Source organism: Ailuropoda melanoleuca, chromosome 1 (assembly GCF_002007445.2).
Source record: "Ailuropoda melanoleuca isolate Jingjing chromosome 1, ASM200744v2, whole genome shotgun sequence".
In the NCBI taxonomy this organism is placed as follows: domain Eukaryota; kingdom Metazoa; phylum Chordata; class Mammalia; order Carnivora; family Ursidae; genus Ailuropoda; species Ailuropoda melanoleuca.
Window position 1 is genome coordinate 135,152,527 of NC_048218.1, and position 26,088 is coordinate 135,178,614.

A 26,088-nucleotide genomic window follows, 5' to 3' on the forward strand; every position below is an offset into this window, starting at 1 on the left:
TTTATTAGATAAACTGAAAAAACTTCCTGTGCATCTTCAAGTATAAATGCCTCTGGGAAAGTCTTACTAATCTGATTTCTCATGTGATATTCTTTGTTCACACCCTCAATTCTCACTTACAAATAAAGGCTTTGTAATGAAAACAGACGTTCTCAGTGGTCCAACTCGATTCCTTTGGTAGAACCTGGGGTTCTCTGATGTGTCTGAATGCACCAACCTTTGGAGAATGTCTAAGGCAGTGGAGAAGAGCTGAGCAGAGTGAATCAGTGCACAACTCCAAGGTTTAGCATGAAATTTTGATAAAAAGACGCCTTTTCTTACAGATGAGTTTTAAGATAGTGATATTTTTTTTTATTTTGGATTGATGTGAACAAAGACAAGTAAAAATGATGGTTTGACAATATATTAAGTACAAATTACTAGCTAAATGAATGGTACTCTAGGACTCTAAATTGTCATAATATGGTATCTTTGGGATTCAAAAGCTTCTTGTGTTCTCTTCACCTAATTAAATATCGAGTTCAAATCTGACCTGCTCTCATAATAATATGCTGCAGTAACATTTTATCTGCCAACAAGGTAAAAAAATAAATCTTTTCTAAAAGCACAAAAATGCTATGAGTAAGCTATTTATAAGTTTCAAAGGTACTTTGAAATGTAAGTAAATGCCTACTGTCTCCTTAATTTTAACTTAATTTCAATCACTTTACTAAGGTTGGTATTTTATCTTTTTACAAATAATTGATAAATAGATGTGATGGATTTTTAAACTTCAGGTAAATTATTTTTCTTGATCTGTGTAAGAGGGCATCAGTTAAAAATGTGTTGTAAAAGCAGCCTAAATTGTTCATATTAATTTCAAATATTTTAATGTTGTCACCCCTGCCATAGGATGCCTTGTGTCCTCTTTACCATGAGAAATCAAAAGTATTAAATTATTAGTTGAACCTCATTGCCCTCTCATAGACATGTTAGGTTACTAAAATCAGGAAAGATGAAAAGAGAACCATGAGAAGGAGAAAACTGAACAATTTCATACCAGAGTGTAGTCAGACAGAACATGCCTAATAGGAGGTATAATCATAAATGGTAGAATAAAGAATGCCATTTTTTTTACATCTCCATGACTTATTTTACTATATAACTGGAAATTAGTAGATTTAGTCTCTTTCTCCCATTTCACCCAATCTTTTTTTTTTTTTTTTGAGCTTGCTTTAGCTTGAGTAAAATCCATAATTACACTCGCTATTACATGTAACCTCTATTAAGGGGAGAGTTAAAATAACACCACCAAAAGAAACTATTATTTGGATATACATAGGTATTTGTTTCTCTTATTAATTTATATACTTGTTTTATAACTTACACTTTTTTCATCCAGTCCCACATAAGCAAGGCAAAAATCAACAAAATTAAGGCAAAGGCAGAAAGATTGATTTTGTTTTTCTTTTGACAGTAGATAAGTAGGTCATTTAGAGAAAGCAGAGAGTTCTTCAGTAGGAGAGCTACTGATCAATTTATTACTAAAACAGAATTAAAGAATTGACTTAGACACCAAGGAAGTTTGCAGTTTAGGCTCCAGGTGCCTCATCTTAAGAAATTCCCTCCGACCTGAATATTATTTTTAGCAAGAGCCAATGTGATTTTTGTGAGCTGTAAGGACACCGGACAATTAAGTGGCCATGAAAGGTACATTCTCATATTGTCATCGCTCATTATCAGTAACTGTTGTTTATAACAGGCCGTAAACCAGATCTTCTGCTGAGACGTCTGTAGGATTCTTATCAGGGATGAATACTCCACAGAAACTGTAGGACCTATTTATTATTTCACCCAAATGTAAAAGTGATAGAATATCCTACTTTTGCATTCTCATCAGCAAATAAATAGTGAACTTAGAATATATTTTATTTAATGTACTTGTGCATTTCCACCATGGATTAAAGACTGAGTACATCCTGTAGCTATATAAAATCCTAATGACAAGTGAGTATAAGAAATTTACTATATCTCAGTTGGCTTATTTTTGAAGAACAAGTATGTTTAACAAAAACAGTCTACTTGCCAAACTTGTAGTTTCTAGGTCATTTATGAAGTTATCAAATTATATGTTGATTCTTGGGCATAGTGCTTATTTTCCAGTTTTCTGACCCTTAATATAAAAAAGTCTTTTTGAAAATCTGAAGTAGTGTATTAGGTAAATGTTATCCTATAATGATTCAAATAGCATTATGGTTAAAATGCATACTTTTAGGTTTTCCATATGTACTAAGCTACTAGTGAAAGAAAAGATGACATTTGTCCAATTTTATTAAATTGATGGTAAAATAATATACTCAAGGAATTGTTATATATATCAAAAAGTGGTTGTGAATAATCTGTCCAACACAGTTTTTAGACTCTCCACAAAAGACACCATATAGCAAGTCTGATGTCTCAAAAATAATACATCAGACTAAGAAAAATTAGTGATGACAGATGTAACTAACAATCTAAAAATTGACAAATATGAAAGTTGTTATTTGAGTACTCTGCCATTCTTTCTTAACTATAAGATTTCCAAACTGTCTCTATGGAAAGCATTCTTTACTGAGATGAACAAAAAGTTTAGTGAACTCCATTTCCACCACGGCAGAATTACCTGAGAAGCATGTGTTAAAAACAAAAGTTCATATGTACTTCTGGATTTTATGTTCACAGCTCAAAATGAAGTAAAAATGTGGCTTAGATCAATTACTGTATTAGATTACAATTCCTAAGAAGGGTGTGGTGAGAAGAAATAGAAGGTGAAAAAAACATTTCCTGATGAAATCGTAGCATTACTAACACAGGTGTAACGTGTGACATGGACGTTGAGCAAAAATCAAACAAACCTAAGGACAAGCCATTATATTGTTAACACCTTAAGTAAATTCCACTCACAGAGTAGCAGAGTTATTAGAAACAGAGGAAAAATTAATTTATGTTTCTCTTTCTCTTACACACAGATACATACACACAAACACATACATATACATACATGCAGGGCGTGGAATCCATTTCTTGAGAATGGAAGTGTATGGGAATAATTTTACATTTTTACGTCTATTGACCATCTTCTCTGTACTAATAAATATAATATGCTGGCTTTGTTACCTATGTTGTCCTTTTAAACTAACATTTTTTGAGTTTATAGGTACACATGGTACAAAATTAAAAATATAAAATTTATAAGGTACCAAATCTGTCTCTCAGACTCCTTTATAGAAACCACTATTGTTTTTTTTTTTTTCTTGGTTTCTACCTCTACATACATTCCAGAAATATGTTAAGCACTCAAATGTGATACGTTATTAAATTGTCTCATTTAACTCTCACAACAAACTAGTGGAATTAGCATGGCCATGCCATTTTACATATAAAGAAACTGAGGTTCTGGGAGGTTCCAATAATATTCTCAATTATAGTTAATTAATATAGGAAGTACCTCATTTGACCTAATACTAAGTGAGAGCATATTCTGTCAAATTACATTCTTTCCTGAGGCAAGCCAGAATTCTATCTTGGGGAAATAGAACATAGCTAAAAGTCCTAGACCCTTGCAATAGACTTCAATAATACTACTTAGTGATAGGTTATTTCTAAATTATTAGCACTACAATGCCTGGGGAAGAATACAATGAGGAAATAAAAATACTTTCAAGCTGACTATTCCTTTCACATCATGAAAATGTGAGATGACAATTAGTGTGGAAAATACAAGATTTTATTCTTGTGTCAACACCTGGCATTTATTCTGAGTAGGGGAGATACTGCTATTTTTATAAAGAATTTTTAAACAAAGTCATTAAAATTGAAATATTTACAGGTGGATGAAACAGACATACTTAAAAATAAACACTGGAATAATTTCATATTGACAGAATGATTTTATTAAAGGAGATTTAAAAAATTAACTTTACTAAGGAGTTTTATTTTTTTTAATTTTTTAAAATTTAAACTCAGTTAGCCAAAACATAGTACATTATTAGTTTCAGATGCAATGTTCAACAATTCATCAACTGCGTATAACAACCAGTGCTCATCACATCACGTGCCCTCCTTAATGTCCATCACTCAGTTACCCCAACGCCCACCCTCTCCCCTCCAGCAAGCCTCAATTTGTTTCCCAGAGCCAAGAGTCTCTCATGGTTTGTCTCCCCTTCTGACTTCCTTCCATTCAGTTTTCCCTCCCTTCCCTGATGGTCCTCTAAAAACTTAGGACATGCTATAAAATTTGGAGACTTAATTTAGTAGCTATGCATTACTCAGGAAAGAATCCATATTTTCTGTGGTCACCAGCTTAAAAACCCATGGCATTTTGTTTAAATTCCAGTTAGTTAACACACAGTGTACTATTAGTTTCAGGAGTAGAATTTAGTGATTCATCACTTACATTTAACACCCAGTACTCATTACGATGAGTGCCCTCCTTATATCTGTGAGTTAATGATGTGTCAGTGCTGTTCCTCACTTGTAACAGAAGTACCATTCTGGTGGAGGAAGTGGATAATGGGGGAGCCTATATGAGTGGGTGTGGGGGTGTATGTGATATCTCTGATTTCTTTTCCTTAATTTTACTGTGAACCTAAAACTGTTCTAAAAAGCAAAGTCTATTAAAAACATTAATGATAAAAAAACTATGGCATTTTGAAAATGTTATATTAAACCTTGATGAATTTCATAAACTAATTTTTAAGCTGTCATCTGAACTGAAAGCTTATTAGTGGTTGAAACTGCTTAATAAGGGACTGATGATATAAAAAGTATCTGCTGTCAAGCCTAATCTAACCAGTTTATAGGTGGTTTGAGTCAAATATGAAATTTTATTTCCCAGTATTGGGGAAGGAAACAGCCCAGAATTACCTTGAAATTTTCTCTTATGTGCTGAAATGAGGAGAATATATGCAACATCTCTTGGGCAGACAGGCTTTCCTAATAGCCATTCTCTAATACACAATGTACAATCTGTATATTTCAGAGACAGGTGTTACCCTTGTATGTAAAAGTCTGGGAAGTGCTACAGAAAATATTTATGTTGATAAAAACTCCATCAAATGGTTTTTAAAGCAGCACAAGAGAAAATGACAACAAAAACTCAACAAGGGGAATTAAATGTATTACAAGAGGAAGAATTTGTAGCATAGTTATAAAGAAAGCAGGTAATAAAGTCACTGCTCTTGAATTAAAATGAGGTTAGAGATATTTTGAGGGATTTTCCAAGGTCTAGTATGGCCTGTTCATTTTTCTGTATCTTGCTATTCAGTGGATTCAGAAATCAGTTTATGCTGGCTTGAATAATTTTCCTTGTCAGAAGAACCAAATAGCTGTAAAAGTTACTCGATTATTTTACTGATTGGATAGGTGAAGTCTGGACTTGCATTTAAAAGCTGTTTTTTTTGTTTTGTTTTGTTTTGTTTTAAGCCACACATCCTCTTCTTGACTCATGAAACTTACCTCATTCTCTTTTCCTTTTCACAAATTTATACAGCTTTTTCAAAGAAGTTCTAATATAAAACCCAAACTATGTAGTTTCACATTCTTTGTGGACATTGTGTGGTTGCATACCATATGAACTATGTAATACTTACTTGTCATCATCTCCTCTCAATGGAATATTAAAATAAATAATCAAGCAAATCCCCACTGAGAAACATACCACAAATTAAAGCTGCTCTAGGCACAATTTAACATACCGCTTTTTGAGGAATATCTACCTTTTTTTTTCAGTCTGCAATTTAAATAAGTATAGGCTGCAAGTTTGAGCAAGGTACAACTCCTCCCCTTTGTTTAAGACAACTTTCACATTTCTGTGTGTGCACTTAAAGAAGTCATCCACATGTAATCACTAGGCCATCTGTGAATAGGAAAATTATAAGTGTGCTACATTTGCTACATTCCTTCAGGTCTTAAACTTTTGTTAAAATGCTCCATAAATGGATCAAATGGACTGAAATTGTCTACATCTGAAAAGCAACAGAGGAGATAATTCATGTTGTAATGTTCTTATTCTTAATAGAAAATAGACCAGTGAAAAACAGTGGTAAAGTAAGCACTAGAGAATACTGGAAAAAATATATCTTCATACTTAATGCTGTAGTCAATATGACTAGAATTTATTTTGTTAAGTAGGAAAAAAGTTATTTTTAAAAACAAAAGACTGGCAAAACTGAACTTAGGATGTATCAAATAATAACCTGAATTTCCTTTTTAAAAAAATCTAGACTTCTCATTCAAAATTCAATTAGAAATTTTATACTTGATAAGTTTCACTATTATTTTTATTATCAAATAATTGCTTTCTATATTTTCTAGAAAAGGGGAAAAAAGAAAAGCAAACAAAAGTTATATAATTTCTACATGATCATACAGAAAAATATATTCTGGAACAGGGTAATGACTCAGAATCTTTTGTGTTTTTGGTTGCTGGTATGCCCAAAAGTTAAAAGAAAAGAAAAAAGAATAATTGTTTAATGATGTATCACTTTTTGTTTGTGTGTTTGTTTAACACAATCTAAAGGTGATTAAAATATGTGGAAACAATTCTTTATCCTTCAATACAGACTAAGGTTTTCTCTTCTGCTTACTTCTATCTTCCTATTTCCATCCTTTAGAACTATGACTAAGCATCCCCTACCCAGCTACATTGTTGAAGGAAAAGAAGAAAGAAGACAACAGAAAAGAAGATGGTTAGAGGAACGTGTAGAGGAAATACATTAAAAGTTTTGTTACATTAAAAAAAAAAGACCTAAAGTGAGGTCCTTCATTAACTCAAGGTAACACAATAGGGTCTCTGCCAATTGTACGACCATTAAAACTGATTGTGCTGATTAAGTTGTCCAAATGTTGAGAGTGTGACAAATCTTGTAACGACAATGAACAAGATAGACTGAATCTCATTCTTTTCTTCTGACTTGTCAAAATTCCCCCTGGAAACACCTCTTTCATAAAATGAAAACCAAAACCATTTTCTCTCAGAATATAAATTTTAAAGTTCTAGTGGGGATGTATACTTATTGAGCAGGCAATTTTAAAGACATTTATTAAACCATTTTGATTAAAAAGAATCACAGACTAGACAGTGTAAAAATCAAAGCAGCATTTAGTGTTTTTCTTCATTTTCAAAATATTTGAAAATATCTCAACTGACATCCTCCTAAAATAGTTTGTGATTAATAATGGAAAGTCTTGGTATATAAAATGGAACATGCAATCTGGTTATTATCTATAGAAAATTCACTATTTAACTGATTGTTGACTACGCACCTATTAAAAGAGATGCTGTCAGCAGTTTAGGGTCATATGGACTCTTTCCACGGCCATTTTCAAAATGTGAGTCCTCCAGCTTAAAAATGTTATCCTGTAGAAAATAAAAAGAAGTACTGAATTTATTTATAACTATGTTAACATACCTGTTAATCAGAGAGAGGTTGAGTATTCATGTCCACCATCAAGGGGTATTATTTGTGTAAACTTAAGAGATGGCAAAATCACGAGTGGATTAAAACCAACCATTACTAGCCAAATACCTACTTAGCTCAGCGATTTTTAGTAACACTTAGCATGTTTTAAGTAATAATGTATAAATGAGCTCTAAGGAATAAGACACGTCATGATAAGACTACAGAGATCATCTTATCACACAGGTATGCCAAGCACAACCCTAATGGCTCTTGAAAAGAGAGAATTTTAAATTTAAATGACTTTTTTCTTCCTTCACATAGAGGAAAAAAATATCAATCTGTTATATTAGATCTAGAACAAAATACACTATCTTACTTTTCTGTAGTACCTTCCAGCAGAAAATGCTGAACAGCCGCATCAGTCACTTCCCCCACATTATCATGCCTACAACTTTTCTGTTTATACGCTTCTCAAGCATTTTTTAAAAATTACTCACATTAGAAGGTGGGAGATACCTGAAACTATCTTTCTCAATTTAAGTGTGAAATATTAAACTGGATTTTAGGGGAGGTGTACCTAGAGGTAGTGTCATCAGGACAACAGCACAGAGGTGACACATTTTTATCAGAGGAAAATCTGCTCAGCTGAGGCTCAAGGACCCAGGAACTGGAGTGAACATTTGACTATACACAGAAATATGCACAAGTATCAAGATAGAAAGTATTCCAGAAAGCACTGCAACAAAAGCCTTAAGAAGGAAGTAACTAACTCGTGACTGAGACCCTGTTTTCAGAATGCATCAAGCTACTGAAATATCTATGTGACAGTGGAGTAAATTGGGAAGGGGGTAATTTCTAGCACTCTTCTTAGAAACAAGTTCTCTGAGAATTAATTAGGTCAGAATATATATGCTTTTTTCCAGTAGCACATTAACTTGTCCACAGACTGAAATAAAATAGCTTTTTGGGCCATTTCCCTACTATTCACATGAAGTATTTTCTATCTCCTTAGAATAATAAAGGGTGTTCATTTTATGGCCAATAAGGATCACATTTAACATTTAATATTTCTGATGGAGCTAATGGCAGAGGTTCAAATTATGACTCTTAAAATTCATTTGAGTTAGGGAAGAAGAGTGCAAAAGGAAGCAGAGCAAAAGCATTCTCCATCTTTATTACCATGAGTGAGAATTACTGATTTTATCCTTTCCTCGCAGTGATTCTGTACTGGTAACTAGGTATCCATAGCACTGATGGTCCTTCAGCTGAGTTCTGACATTTAACAGAGCACAGAAATTTATGAGGTTTCTCAGAACTGTGCTAAGTTATAGTAGGAAGGGTAGTGAGTCAGAAGTCAGGCCCATTTGGGCCAAGGATTAGCTCTGGTTCTTTGGTCACCAATTAATCTCTTTAAGCCTTAGGTCTCTAAAAGTCAATGCCAATAGGATATTTAACCTTCCATGTTTATTATAAGGATTAGAGAACCAAAATAAAGCATTTTTAAAGCAGCAAAATAAAAAATGAACACAATTTATTTTTACTTTGATACTGCTCACATAACCACTATAACAAAAGAATATGAAAATTTAACACGTGGTGTTATCATTATTGTAAACTTTTCTAGCATAATCTAAAAGAAATGTTACTTTTAGTTATGTAAGTGACCAAATTATAAACTTGTTTACAAATACAAATTTATCATAGGCACTTGAATATTAAAATCATAATGTGAAACTTGACATACACCTAGAAAAAGCACAGGAGAATCCCTTAAGTATTATTTAGATATATTTTGATAAAAATCAGGTAATAATCCAAAATAAATATGGTCAGTAAAAGATATATACTCCATTGCTATAAATCACAGAAAATGTTATTAAAATTTGTATATGTGATTATTTCTCATAAAAAGGAAGAAGCAGAGAGAAGTGATGGTGTGGTTGAAAATATTGTTATAAGTGTTATTACAAATTTCTTATCCTTATAAGACGTTTTGCAAAACTGACAAAAGATACAGGAGGTACCCATCAAAGTAAGAGACACTTGATGTCTGGGAACATGTGTCCAAGTTAATAAGACAACACCAAGGTAGGTAAGTTCTTCCAACCTCATGTTTAATATTTGATTTACAAGGTCAAGGATTAAACTTCATAGCAGTGAGGTTAAGCATGTCAGTTATGATCAAAGAGAAGATGAAAAACTACACTTTGTCCTGGTGTCAGATAATGTGTTCAAAGCTGGTCTTTTCGTTTTCCCTTTTTCTTTTAAATGTAACTCTCATCCAAATTTCTGGGTTATCTATCATGTAATTCTATATTGTCACATAACTCCATTAAAGGGTAAAACACTGAATTTCCTTTCCAGCCTACTGACAAGGGAGCCTGGAATAAACATAATTTCATTTCTGAATAGGGAGGTAAAAGACACTTCTTACATACGAAGTTTATAGTGTAAAATTTATACCCATTACATACAGTAATGGGGAGCAAAGGTGTTGATGTCAGACAGACCTATTATCTCTGGCTCTGTCTTTTATTAATTCTGGGCCTAAGACAATTCCTAAATCCTTCTGAAACTCAAATTAGGATGCTCTAAAAAATATCCATTAATTTCATTTTTCCATTGTTTATAGTTGCCACAGTAAAACCATTCTTTCCTATACTGATCAGTATCTCTTGTGCCAGTGGAAATGCTTGCCTATATTTTCATCAGTGGAAATTAGGATGGGTGTTTGAAATTTATCTAAATGCTATGGACTCCCAAAATGCAGTGAAAATTTTTCTTACCTATAGCTAGACCACAGTCTAGTTCAAAAGCTTTCCTGAAAAATATCACTAATTATAGTATGCGTAAAATTTCTCAACTAAAACAGACTATCCTTTTAATATGTCTGATAAATTCAATGTGATTGATATAAAGACACACCCACATTGCTGTTTTTGTTATCTTGTGAGCAAGACCTACTAGATGTGTGAAGATATTAACTCACTGTAAAAACAAAACAAAACAAAACTCTGTGTTAATATAACTGAATAATCACATCCTAGGTTGTCATATGTAACATATCACATGTACAACCTCTGGCTGGGCTTAGAGGCCTTTTGAAATCTGACTGCTACTCAATGATTTTCTGTTTTAAGAGTGCTAAATAGATCACATGTGCAAGTAATAAGACCAGAAATCCTAAGACCAATGTACACAATTAAACTTCAGAGCTTTATATGTCTTACTTGGGCTGAAGTGATTTTCATTTTTAGAAATCCATGAACAAAAATCTAGCTGCATGGATTCTAATTGCTTTAGCAGATACTATGACCATATCATATAAGTTATTGGGCCATATTTTATTACATGATTGCATCAGTTTTCAGCAACTATTTTTAGCTTTCAAGACCACTCTTTCCCCTTTGTCTTTTGGATTTCCTGAATGTTATTAGACTGTGGTGAGGTAAGGCATTAGAGGAAATAATAACTGTGCTAATGTCTAATCCAAAGTCTTATAAATTATAAACCATTGGTGACATCATGGCAATAAATTTCCTAAATCTCAATCTTCCCCAAGTAATAAATTTAGGTAACAAAGTTGTAATTTCAGTTGTTTTATTTAATGATTAAAACATAGATGATGTTTGTAAAAAGAAAGAAAGAAAAAAGGAAATCCTACATATATATGATAGAATGACCATTTAGGGTGGGAAACCAAATAAAATTAAGTCAAACCAATACATGGACAGTATTTAAAAACATATTATTCTATTTTTTTTTTCCAAATTGCTCTTACTCCTCTCTTGCTCTTCACAAGACACACCTTGTTTGCTAGCTATACTGATCCCTGGTCACAGTATGCTTTTTCTCATCTCTGTCTGAAACCTCTTTCTTCTCTCCTCACCTACCCTCAGCCCTCAACCCCAAGGTGAACTTCCTTCCCTTTAAGAGTAAATTAAAAAGTCTCTTCCTTGGAGAAGTCTTCAGAGATTCCTACAGATATAATTTATTGGCTTCCTTTGTGCATATTCTAATTAACAATACTACACAGGCAATGACTATATTGGCTTCAGCAAAGATGGGATGTAACAGGATCTCACAGGAAATACTGTGGCATGCTGTATTTTGCCCAAAGGAGATGATTTTGTGGATCAAATTCATCTGCAATTTACTTTTCCTAAAAAGGTGACTCGATCTATGTTGTGCAATATTATGGCCATGAGCCACATGAGGCTATTTAATTAATTAAAACTAAAAATTCTACTCCTCAGTTACACTAGCTACACTTCAAGTGCTTACAGGACTGCATAGGTGCAAACAATTCCATTGTCACAGAAGGTCTACTAGACAATGCAGCTCTAGATCCTGAATCCCACTCCCTTAACAGCAAAGAATAAAATTGGAAATCAGGAAGGCATCCAAGGAAAGAAGACTTGTCATCACATCACAGTCATAGTAAAAAAGGGAAAAAAAAAAAGGTCCACGAAATCTACAAGAAGAGAATTATACTAAAAACACTAGTTTAATTTTTCATTTTTATTAACCAGGGTTATACTAAGTACCATTTAATGGCAGTACAGATGAATAAATAGATGTCCCAAACAGTTCTGGATGTCATTCTTCCATTTGAATCACTTTCCTCTAATCTCTGCAGGTACACGTTTAAGGATATGACCCAGATAAACACAATTGTGTGGTAGAGGCAGACTATACAATTCAAATATTAAAGCGAGTTTTAAAAGAGTTTTAAAAATAGCATATACCCTTTAACTTTTTCGTGTATTGTGTCACTATTTATTATTGATACTTGTTATACACTTCAAATATGCATTTACTCTTACTATAAATGATAAAAAGTAAAACCTAGTGACAAAGAGTATAACCATACAGGCCTTTTGTTTTTACATCCCTGTTCCTCTTTAATGATTTTCATTGACCCTATTAAAAAATACTACCCCTCTTAATAGAGACATCTTCATGGAGGGTAAAATTACTAGAACATTCCTTTGCAGAACTTCAAAAATCTTTCTGAACAATGTAATCTTTTTCCTGTGCATCCTATCATTCCAGTGTTAAATATTCCACTTCACCATTTTTTTTTAATTTTTTTTTATTTATTTATTTGACAGAGATAGAGACAGCCAGCGAGAGAGGGAACACAAAGCAGGGGGAGTGGGAGAGGAAGAAGCAGGCTCATAGCAGAGGAGCCTGATGTGGGGGCTCGATCCCATAACGCTGGGATCACGCCCTGAGCCGAAGGCAGACGCTTAACCGCTGTGCCACCCAGGCGCCCCTCCACTTCACCATTTTGTACTCAACAGAAGTTACTTCAAGTAGCTCCTGGATGCAGGCGAACGGAACAGCAAACTAGAGGAGCTGTTCGGGCTTGCCGAATGTAATTTTCTACTCATTAAATACATAATTTCTCACTGGCATTTCATCTTTGTATCTATTTTAGAAAGTTTTATGAAGCACTAATATAATGTTAATTAATATGATAAATACAGTGACCTGTGATTAAGAATTATGCTTGAAATGTGAAGGTACAAGAAATAACAAAAGATATGTAACAACAGCACATTATATAATACAATATTACATTATATACATACAATATTACAAGCTTATAAAGCTACTTGGTGGTTATTTCACTTAACAATGAACATATACTAAGTGTTAATGTGTCCTAGTACTTTAAGTATATTATTTCACTTTAATCTTCAAATAACCCTATTATTATGCCAGCTTTACAGATGAGCAACTGAGACATTTACATGTAATACTCAAAATCATAAGGCTGACTAGTGGTGGAATAAGAATTTGATAACAGAACTCTTTCCAAATCCATGTTTTTAACCACTACATTTAAAAAAAATGGGTTTACCACACATAGTATGTGAGAGACATCCTAAAATAATAGAAACTGGAAGCCACAGGAGTTCAAATTGGGGTTAATTTTCTATTTCTATTTTCTATTTCCAGCATAGGAAAAAAGGCTTTATTTGATTTCACACTTAAAAGATGTATTTTGGTGAGAGATGAGTGTAGCTGTGAGCACACGTGTGTGTATGTGTGTGCACTGGCTGTGGGTGCAGAGGGTCAGAGGAGCTCATAAGGGAGGGCAGAGGAAGCAGGCAGGCAGATTATTCTATCTAGGGGAAACAGCAAGAATAAAATCCCCTCAAAAATAAATTCATATTTGATAAATAACAAAGTCGAATTTAGACAATGAAGAATATGTACATACATTAAGAGATAGGGCTAAAAAATACATTTGGAATCAAAATGCAAAGTTTTCTCTGCCAAAATAAGCACTTTAATGTGTATTCAGAAGGTGTCAGTGACACAGTGATAATCTTAGCTGGAGAACAAGAGCATCAAAGAGGTGCAATATTATGATGAATCTGACAGTGATGGGCAGGATGATTTAGAGACATACGTGCCTGGTGGCAGGAAAAGAACCATTGCCATTGTCAGGGGAGGGCAGAAGTAGGTCTTTTTTACACATTACAGCAATTTAAAGAATTTTTGTATGCTGTATGCTGTGTCTTGATCAAGTTGTTTGGTCAAGCTTCTTTGTAGCTCACATTTTCTAACTTTTTTCCCAACAGAATCCCCTTTCATTTTCCAGCAAAGCTATGGATTCTTTCCTCAAGAAAACTGAAGCTAAGCATATACATGTTTTATAAGCAGTGTTTAGGGATTATTGACTTTATGTGGTAGTCATGTTAAGAGTTTCCAAATCAGTTATTCTATAAAGACCTTTCTATTTCTAACATGGTGTGATTCTATTATCCTATCACTCTGAACTTGGACATTTGCTTCTGGCTCTTTGCCTCCCCCGCCCTCTGCCGCTTGAGCATAATGCAGGGATATCCAGGTTTTTAAAACCCATTTTCCTTTTCTTTATATACTGTTACTTGGGATTCATTTATTTTTATAAATTCAGCTTCTGAACTTCAGTCCCAATCCTTCTGCTATTCTAATCATTCAAACTTAAGTTTCCTGGCCTGTTTGAACCTCCTTATTTTCCACAGTGATTTCAAAGTTGAGAACTATTAAAAGTCCTTGGCTCTTCAAAAGAATATAAGACCAATTACAAATAATAAACTTCATAAAAATTAGTATGTCAAAAAGAGTTATTTAACAACGTACATTGTAGGAAGAAACAAAAGAAATGTAACCCCTGGTCTCTCTTACTGAATGTTACATGAATAAAGCAAATAAAATTGCTGCACTGATTATAATGTATTAGTCCTGCCTTAGATTTAGCTATGACTTCAGCCATATTATATCATATTAGAATTTTATCTTTCTCCGCAGTAAACTAAAACATCAAATAAATGACTATTAATTAGAATATAAAACAAAAGCAAACAAAAAAAGTCTGAAAGACTGAAAGATAAGTTCAAGAAAAGGATTTATACCTATAAGGACTTTTAAGTCTGAGTATACTAACAAAGCCCTATTTTCATATTAATTGTTTTGAGTAGTTTTCCCCCCCCCCTTTTTTTTTGAGAGAGAGTACGTGTGGTGGGGAGGAGCAAATAGGGAGGGAGAGGGAAAGAATCTTAAGCAGGCTCCATGCCCAGTGCGGAACCTGATGTGGGGCTCAAGCTCACAACCCTGAGATCATGACCTGAGCTGAAATCAAGGCTCAAACTTTAACTGACTGAGCCACCCAGGCACCCCTTGTTTTGAGTAGTTTTAGATGTATAAGAAATGTAATATTTAGTTTTAAATCCAAAATGTAGTCATTTGATGCTAAAATATTTAGTCAATAATTATTATTATACTTATTCAATAACTACCACTACTTTTTTTTTATATATATATACACCCTGGAAAGGTAATTTTCCTCAGCAAGTAAAGCCACAAAACCAACTCTAACAACTATAACCAACTATAACAACTGTTATAACAAAAATAAATGTTATCTATTAAATAACAAAAAATGTGTCAGTTATATAAAATATTGTCCAGTTTAATATTCATGAGCTATGATCATTCTCTAGATATATTTATACAGACTTTTTTATTGAACATAATTTCTGTTCCTGAGAAATTCTTAGGATCCAAAACAGAAAGAAGGATAACATCATCAGGGTAGACAACATTTCCATTAAGTTCATCTACAGGTTAAAAACCTAAGTAGGGATGGTTGGCTCCTGGCCCCACTGATTTCAATGCTATAATCTGTTCAAGCATTGCATTAGTATAGCAGAAATCTTACCTCTGAAATTGGTCTCCAGAGATCATATGGCTTTACCGTGATCCAGAATATTCCTGTCATTTGTACTTTAAGGTAGATATGAGCAAATATTGTTTATGGATTATGAAATCTAGATGTTATGACTCATTGTACCAATTATTAATCTTTTTGAAGTGCCAATATTCTTATCTATGAAATGGAAATAATGGAAATAAACCACAGCCTTAAGAATTAAATGAAATATATGGTGTTTTAACATAGAGAAGCATATTTAACCATACAGAAATCTAGTTAATTGTAATTATCATAAATATATTATGAATGGTATATCTTTGCTATGATAGCATGTTGATAACTCATTTTAGATGATAACAATAGCTAATACCTGTTAAGCAACTATTAGCCAAGCACAGTCTCCTAAGTGCGTTGTAGGTATTACTTTTTACTCTCACAATACCCCTGAAACAGTGTGATTATACTAATTTTGTAGATGGAGTAACAAAGAGGAAAATGACTTGCCAAAGGTCACATTGCTAGTATATTATTGAACCAGGTAGCCAATTTCTAAAATCAAGAATAGCTAGAGAAATTAAAGAAGCCTAATTTTTTTGTACTTGATTTGCACAACCATGTTACTTCATGAATACACATCATACATAAAATGTTGTCATATTAATATCTCTTAATTCAACTTTACATTCCCTGTAGTTTATACGTTAGACCTTGAAGTAATCTTAACTGAATTCATCATAACAGATAAAACTGTATTTAATATAGTCCTTGCACTATACTATTAATATAGTAAAGACAAGTAGAAGAAATTAACATATTTCTAACCTTATTTGCAAAAAAATTTATGAAATTACTTTGTTCCCAAGTTTGTGAAAAATTAGTATCACTCTACCCTAGTAACAATATATAGTCCTTACAGCTGGATTAAATAGGTTCCTAAATTTAAGGAACCTGAATTTATCTGGGTTCCTCAAACAGTGACATAATTCATCTGCTTTCTGTCATCATTAAAATTAATGATATAAACCAAGGAAAACAGAAAGCATATGTGTTCATACTTCATGCAGATTATGTTTTTAATAGGAGCTTAATTTGAGTTTATGCAGATAACACATACCTGTCATAGTATAATTATTCAGCTATGAATGCTTGTTAACTCCCAAGGTATATAACAATGAAAGGGAAAATTCTATCTTGGCTAGAATGAGAAATTCCAGAACATGAACAATTTACTCTACATGTTTTACCACAGTGAGACCTGATAAAGTAAGTTCAACCAAAGAGCAAATCGCTGCCCCCCCCAAAAAAATAAAATAGTGGAAGAATTAACTTGATCTTTCTTTCCCTGTGCATTTTAAGTCTTCTATGTTCAAAGAGCATAGTTACATTTTTATTTGCTATCTTATCACTTCATAAAGCACCAGAATTTTTTTTATCCTAATTGTGAAAGTAGAGCTATTACTTTCTAACAGTTCTTTTTACAAATGTGTTTGTCACATCCGTGATTAGATACCACTGGGAATTATTATCAACTTAAATTTAAATATGTCAACAGAAAGAAGCATATGTACTGTAAGAAGTATTGACATCTACTCATATGGATTCTTTACATTTCAAGATTGTTTCATAGATACTCTCTGGGAAATAATGAGGCCAATAGAAGTAACATTTTATTTATACCAAGACATGTTTAAGTGAAACTTGGTCATTTAAGTACTACCATAATCATATCATGTAAGTATATGGTTTTCTTTTAGCAAATTAGGAAATATTTAAATGTTTATTATTTTGGCAGACGTATTGTAGGAGAGAATACTATAAATTCTTTGTGAGAATATAAGTTTTAGAGAATAGTTTGGGAATTAGAAAGAGCCTCAAAAATGTCCACACACTTTGATTATTTTACTTTTGGAAATATATACAAATGCAAAAAAAAAAAAAAGGAAAAAATTAAAACAAGACAAAGTTCATCATGTAATTTAGAATACTGAAAAAAAATTAAATACCAATAAGAAAGGTGTGGTAAATTATGTTATACCTACATAACTGATTATAATACAGGCATAATAGATGTGTCTATCAATTATAATACCTAAAATTAATACCTATGAAAATATTGCCAAAGCAATAATGCAATAATTATGTAAGATGCATGAAAAAAAAACTGAAGGAAATTCATTATAATATTGTCTCTAGTTTATATTATTCGCAAATTTTTTTCTATTTATATTGTTTTTCTCTTTCTTAAAATTTTATACAATAATCATGTAGTTCATATATTTAAATAAACAGGGTCTCTACATCTTATTATCAAAGCAAATCTTCAATTGACAGTGCATGGACTGAATGTGGCCCGGAGACATGGTTTATTTGCTGGCACAAGGTTTTGAAATCTTGAATTTGAATGCCTTTTCATGAGACTTAGGACTTTTCATAGGACAATCCATTTCCATTGTTCCCTATGGTTCTGTGTTTCTTTCATCTTGTTATGTCACCTGTACAGTCACCATAGGCATTTGAGTTTGCAACCCCTATAAAGTATTATAACTTAACCGAATCACCAAAAATACACTGTATTTATACACTATACACTAGTCCTGATTTTTCAGATTTACTTCATATGATAAAGTCCTCAGAAGGATGTGGTCATGCTCACATATCTCATAATGGAAGTATTATAAGGTTTAGCAATTAATCATGGCTAAACATAGAAGTTAATGGGGACTTCAAAGTGATGTGAAACTCTAATTATCATAGCATCATAAATTTCCATAGTTTTTTGCTCATTCTTTTCATATAATTAAGTTGATCTATATGCATACTGCTCTTCACTTTTATTTAAAAATGGACTGTTCCAAATATTTATATCTAAATTAATTATACAGATTCCTTAAGAATTGAGCTCTAAGAGTGTATAGTTAACTACTGAAAATTAAAGGCACGGCAGTCCTTACAGAAGTACCCAGACATTGGGTGGCTTCTTTTGCTTTCAAATTAATGACCATAGAGACATCCTATATCATATGTTGAGTGACTTTTGAGTCTTTATTCCTAATCTATTACAGTAAAAATCTGAATTATTTATAAATGAATCTAACTGGTAGAAGTCAGTTTCTGCCTAAGCCAGGTTTCTTTGTTATCAAATAAACAATTATAATTATATAATCTGGAATAAATCAAACATTTTTATTGGTTTATTAAATAGAATGATGTCAAAAATTAAACTGTGCATCTAAAATTACCATTCACGTGGACTGGAAATTTATATCATTCAAAATGACATTTTCAGTTAGAGAAAACAATGAATCTTTATTACAAATAATTTTAAGAGTAGTTGAAAGCTCAATATCTTGCTCAGCTTATTCATGGCCATTTATTTTTCTTAAAAAATATACTTTAATCCTTGTCATTAAAAAATTTAATGTTTCAGGGGTGGGGGAATATTAACATAAAATTTGAGGGTAATAAAACTTAATTACTTTAAGTTATGACATATATTCCTACATATTTTGTGTTATGCAAATTCAAAATGAAGAGATAGTTTAAGTAAGCTGAATAAAGAATGCACATGATGTATTTGTGGCATACTTAGAAGAATGGCTCAACTTGAACAATGGACAGATGTGGGAATAAAAGAAAGGGAAAACAGCAAAATTGTTTTCTGTCTAGGCACTAGTGATTTAAAAAAAAAAAACAAAACACAAAATTGTCACTATCTACCCAAGTCTATTTTTGATCAATGTTGATGGGTAATACACATAATTACAATCAGAAAGCCCCTAAATATGTATGCTAATGGAAAAATTGGAATAAAATATGCAAATATAAAAAAGTTATGCTGGACTACTGATTATATCTATACGTGCATTATAGTTATAAATATGCATACACATGTATATATACATACATACGCATGTATTTTATATATCTGACCTCATATTTATGTTACATATAAATATGTGTACAACTTATTATTATATATTTTAAAATCTTAAGTATGATAGTTGGTTTACAAGTATTTTAAGATATAGATACCCTCAGATTATAATGTATGTTAAAGGTTAAGAAAACAGACTTTTTAAAAATTATAATATTGACTAAAAAGTCCCTATTTTCTTCTGCCCTCTTTCTCTTTTTATGCTTCTCTCTAACACTATGGTGAACAAGGTTGAGGATGACTTGCCTCATGGTGGCAGAAGAAAAACACTTAAAAAAAAAAGGTTCTACCTTTGGGGTAGCTTATTGGTTTGCTTTGTAGTTTTGCTCTAATTCTGCTCCCTTTACCAGTATGTTGTCATCAGCTTCATTATCCATGCCACTGTTGTGTGCAAGCACACTCAGAGGCAAGAAGTAATGCTTTTGAAAGAGCAGAATATATTATATATGTTTCATTCATTTTCAAATGGTGAATTATTTATTTGAGCTGCATTCTAGCTGCAAAGCTAAGTAACAAGGATGAGCGGCAGGAAGCGTGAAGTGGAAAGAGCTCAAAATGATAACAAAAGAATGGGAAAGATAATGAAAAAGGCAGTGAGTATATTGTGGAGTAGTAAATCCTGAGGAATTTAGGCAATTTCTAATATTATCATCACTGAAGAATACTGTAATGCTAAATAAAACAATTGTATTTGCAAAAGAAATATATTTTCTTTTAGTCATCTTTATTTATGATCTTGCATTAAAATGTTACTCTTTAATTTAAAAAGAAAAGGTACTATTACATTACCTTGTAAAAATTTAGTCCTGATGTCCTTTTCAAAGGATGCCCTAGAAAATCTAGGCAAAGTTTATAATGCTATTAGTTTTGAACTCAAGGAATACCTGTATGAATCCATTATTAATTCTAACTCACAAAAAATTTAAGCCATCTAAAATCTCCACATGGACAAAAAAACTAAATTTTGAGTTGTGGCATTACTGAAACACTGCAGGCGTCATGCTCTCAGAGCAGTATTCTATACCTACAATAGTACATAGTCAAATGTCCAAATTTTACAGGATCATTTAAATAGCATATAATGCCAATTGCTGTGCCATCACAGTTATAATAAAGAAAATAGTTCTCATCCTCAAAATGTGATATCAGAATTGAACAGTTGGACACTTAAAAAAATATTTTTAAAACACAGAACGTCAAAATGCAAAGAGGTCCAAATTTGACTGAAAACTGATCACTTAAATTATTTTGGCAAATAAACCAATTTCTGATACATACTGTCTATCTTTAAATTTATATTAAAGGGCACTAAATTATGAGCAACTTATGAGAGATGATTTGTAATATATGTTAACTAATATTAACATAATTAAATACAAATATAATTAATAATTTGAGACGATGTATCTTTAAAAATGTGATTTTTTTAAATTGCATATAATAAATGTTAATAAAACCAAAATGATGACTGATTCAAATAAAGGATAATCATGACTTCTAGGTAGTTTAGATTAATTAATATTACTATTTTACTGTTGATTTTAATATTAATGCTAATTTTACTATTTTACGTAGTCCATCAAAATCAATAAAATCAACGAAGTTCAGAGAGAATAAGCAATTATTCAGCATCTCAGCTTTAGAATCTTTTCTAGCAAATAATCCTGCCTCTTTCCATGGTAACCTTTGTGGAATTACTGTTACAACACTTATTCCTAAATCCACAGCTAATTCTGTAAAGGCATTATTCTTTATACAATACAAGCTACATCTCAAGTGCCACTATAATTATGTTTAGTTTTGTTGACCTGCTTCAAGTCTAGATTTCTGCCTGGCTGAGCATCAGTGACCATACAAGTGGTGGGTGTGTGGTAGGCTTAGAAGCACCAACCATGTCAATGAAATTTCAGCTGTTGTACGTTCATTATCTTGATTTTTGGGTCTGGTTTAATTTTGTAAAATTACTTATGGTTTTGCTACATTTCTCTGTATCTCTTCCAAATCCCTAAGTGTCATTTATTTATTTTCATAATAATGCTTAAAAAACTTAATTATTAAAACCAGAAAAATGACTATGTGGCTGTTTTTTCCCAATAGTGTTTAAAATTACTGTTCATTTTTTGAACAAATGACTAAGTAGTTATCAACCAAAATGATACATACACTTTACTTGAAAGCAATTTTAAAATTAGGATAATGAAATAACAAAGCAGAAGAATCAGGTCTAACTAATGAATTCTGTACACATTGCTTTATATATTTTTACTCAAAAACATTTGAAACCAAGTTCAATCAGCTCTATGGAGAGTTGGATTTAGAAAGCTGAGAATAAATGCATAAAAATGTAGGCAAAACCACTCATGGCATGATCTGATTATTCTAATTTTCCATAAATCATAAAATAATCCCCTATACCCATTCTGTTTAGAAGGTCTCATAACTAATTTGAAATAATAAGGACTGGGGCAAAATTCATTTAGATTACTAAATGGTTAGCAATATAAATATTGTTGCTCTATGTGATATTATAAAAAAGTCTTCCCCAAATAGGCAAAACACCTTCTTTAGAGAGCTACTTAATGTTGTGGTCTTAATAATTAAAAAAAAAAAAAATCAGGAATTCAAGCTTAGTCTCCAGTCATTTATTTTTTTTTTAAAGATTTTATTTATTTGTTTGACAGAGATAGAGACAGCCAGCTAGAGAGGGAACACAAGCAGGGGGAATAGGAGAGGAAGAAGCAGGTTCATAGCAGAGGAGCCTGATGTGGGGCTCGAACCTATAACACCGGGATCATGCCCTGAGCCGAAGGCAGACGCTTAACCACTGTGCCACCCAGGCGCCCCTCCTGTCATTTAAATTCTTGCTCCCAGATATGGTATGTACTAGAAATCTAACTCCATCTACTTGAAGATACTCAAATTTTGCTAAAGCCAATGTAGTACACATTAAAAAAAACTAAGAATCAGGCACCTTTCCCGTTGATTAATAAAAAAGCTGCAACATCCATTTACCTCAAATATCCTAACGCTTAAGTCAAAATTTCTGAACATGAACAAAATAAGGTAGGAATCTGTTCTCAACAGCCAGTGAATTATTTTTTTTTATTTTTTATTTTTTTAAGTTTCAAGTTTTTATGTAAATTCCAGTTAGTTAACATATAGTGTAATATTAGTTTCAAGTGTAGAATTTAGTGATTCATCACTTACATACAAGTGAATTATTTTTGTCTTATAGATGTATACTGTCCAATATTCTGAAAACCTACTTGTAAGCTGTTATGCACAGTCATTATACATTGTCAAAGATAATGCCATTAGGAAAAGTAAAGTTCCAGTATGCTGAAATCTGAAAGCGCCTATGTAATGTGATGCCTGACAACGTGGGATTCTCAAGGGATATTAAGAAAAAAGGATAAGGATATGCCTATATTAGTAAGGGAGGATGCTACATTTGGAATGAGGTATTTTTTGGCTAACTGCATCAATGGACTGTATTTGAAGTTTAGGAGGAGGAAAGGGAGGATGAGAGGGGGTGTTGTAGGAAATGAGAACATAGATGTAGGAGGATATCGTATTACACAGAGCTTTGAACCTGACCATAAAATCTTAGACACTCTTCTGGGGAGAAAAAGTAACTGGTGGGCTGGGATGAGGACAGTGAGTAAACACAGATGGAAATTAAAAACGGCCGCAAAATCAAAAAAGGAGAAAATATGATAGGAACTAAGTTGAGGAATGTCTTGAATCACATGCAAAAGTTATGAACCATAGAACAACTGGATGTTGTGGAATTCTGAAATCTTCCTGAAGATAAAAGTCAAGTATATTTAACAGAGGACAATTACAAAACATGGAAGATATTTGTTTTTAACTATTTATATGATAAAATTAATTTCATCTTAAGCACCCTGTTGTATTACTAATTTTTTGTATCTTTTTACCTTTTCAAAAACAAGTAAAATCATCACTCTCCTTTAATATTTTTGTATCCCTCTTGCACTTTTGAAAACAAAGGAGGCAAAATGGAAAAGACGAATATGAATGCGTGATCAGGAAGACCCGGTTGGTTGTTAGGCAGAAGCTTTGACATGTCCAGTGTTTCGGAACAGAGAAGTACAACTGAACCTCAAATGTATGGTTATAACCTAGACTGCCTGCCTTCTACGTCATTTTTGTTCTTGTTTTTGCCATTGTTTGGCACAGTGTAATTGCTTCAATTTCCAAAGACAGGTGCCACGCAGGATCAGGGATGAGGACAGAACAACGTTTTTTTCCTGTTTTCCTACCCCTCTTGCTATTATAAGTTCTCTCAGAACCAGAGAGTGAACATCAACGGTGGAAAGCCTGCTGCTGGTGCTGTGGCACTACAGCCACTCTTCCTTTCCTGGCTTTCTCTCTGATACCAGGATTAAATCACAGTAGCCTCAGTTAAGAACACAGGAAGATGCCAGGTCCTGTGCTGGACACTTCCACGGTCTGTGGAATTAGAGCACCTGGCTTTGAGTCCAGGCTCTGCTGCTTTGTAGTTGTGTGACTCTGACTTTCACCTCCCTGAGGCTGTTTTCTCATATGTGACAATAACATAGAAACTCTGCTATTATGTTTATTGTTATTTTCATATTATATTTATATTCCTCACAAACATGCTAGACAGTAGAGATTATTTTATTCATTTGCAAGTTAAGGATGCTGCTTATGCTCCAAGGGGTACAACTAATAATTAACAGAGCTGGAATTTACAATAATTATATGCATGGCCAAGGTATTATAATAGAAGATAGTAGGTTTAACTGTTTGGGTTGTTGCTACATGAAACATTATGATTTTAAAAATCCACAGCAAAAAAGATGTGGTCTGTGTGCTGAGAAAATACTCTGGGAACAAGGAACCATTATTTCTAATCTTGCTCTACCACAAACTGTCTTAACTTGTTTCTTCATTTGTTCAACATGATAACCAGGGGCCTGTGGAGCAAATGACAGACCTGAGAAACAAAGATAAGTCTTGGTTTTTTTCTTGGGATTAATTAGGAAAAATACTTTAAACTCATAAAGATAAATTTAGCCAGTTGCACAATTTGCTCTTCCTGCTAACCTACACTCCCTTGATTGTATTCCTTTCACAGCCAAATTTCACATATAACTCATTTTATATTTACCCCTTTTCCTCAATTATTCCTTCCACATTAACACCTTTTTTTCCTGAATTCCATGCCCATTCTTTCACTTGAAGGGCCATATTAGAAAACACCAACGACTTTCTTGTTCTAACTCCCTTGGGGTTTTCCCAAGGCTTTTTTCGGTCATTTCTGCTGTTACTTGGTATTTTCACTGAATACAGAAATTCTGAGTACCTATTTCAAGGGATGATTTTCTGTTTTGGCTCGATTCTGTGTGTGTTCCAGCCCTAACTCCATTTCTTGTTTCTTCATCACTTCGCCCCCTGCTTCACCAAAAGTGCTTTTGCTGAGGCTGAGTCCTGGGCTTTCTTGCATATTATTTCTCCTTAACTATTACTCAGAACTTCAAAGTCATGACTTCCTTGTTTACACTTCTTTTCTCCTTCCGCTCAGTACTTGCCTAAGTGACACACTGCTTGGATGTCTCTTCCAAAGCATAACCTCGACACAGTGGAAACCAAGCAGTGCATTTTTTTCTTAAGACTAGGATCCTATAATTGAGTTAATTCTCCTAATTATGCTCCAAATCTTAACACCGAAATCATTATTTCTCACATATGTTCAAAGCCCAGAACATACCCTTGGCTTACAAGTTTCATTTATTCTTTATTATCTATCAATTATCAAATCTTTTTTTTATCCTTCTACCAAAGAAGCTCTTATATTTCTTTTCTTCTACGTTCACCATTCAAATATGGCTGTGATTATATCAACACCAGATTTCTGCTTTGCTTCCTAAAGGACTTCTTTGATGCTCTATCCCATTTTACCAATCACTTTATCATACTCCACTAGCAGTTTAAAATTCTATAAAACCTGCTTTCATCATATTAACTTCCTACTCAACAATCTTGAGTAGCTCTGTTTCATATATGTAACTTTCTTTCAAGATTCCTCTTAATTTGGCTAATCCTAATGCCCAACTTTTTCCCCCTATTTTCTAATATGCAAAATGGTTTATTGAGCATATTCTCTTCAGTACCCAATGAAAATAGTACATTTGGCATTCATTTTATGTCTTTTTCTTCATATTTTTCTTTTAGTGAAAATATTTACTTTGCTCTATGCATTTATCCAAACCCTTTCAGGTCATTATCAGAATTTACTTTCAGGTAGCTTCATATAATTACTGTATTAAGAGGTCAGTAGTTCTAAAGACCTGAACTCAAATTGTGACTCTGGGATTCCTTAGGTGTATGATTTTGCACTGTTTATTTAACCACTCTAATTCCCAGTTTTCTCATCTATAGAATGCAAAAAAAAAAAAAAAAAAGAAAGAAAGAAAAAGAAATCCCATCTGCCTATTTAGACTACCGTAGCAATAAAATAAGAAAACTAGTTG

The 26,088-nt window shown here is 32.7% G+C and overlaps 1 protein-coding gene across 3 annotated transcripts in view; it reads right to left on the reverse strand.

The window, feature by feature from the left end:
• SEMA3A (semaphorin 3A) overlaps positions 1–26,088 on the reverse strand; it is a 455,650-nt gene that overhangs the window by 85,334 nt on the left and 344,228 nt on the right. For all 3 annotated transcript variants that reach the window (XM_034667173.1, XM_034667177.1, XM_034667180.1), the window contains one exon: positions 7,285–7,378. In XM_034667173.1, coding sequence (XP_034523064.1) covers positions 7,285–7,378 — 94 coding nt within the window. The remainder of the gene's footprint in view (positions 1–7,284; positions 7,379–26,088) is intronic.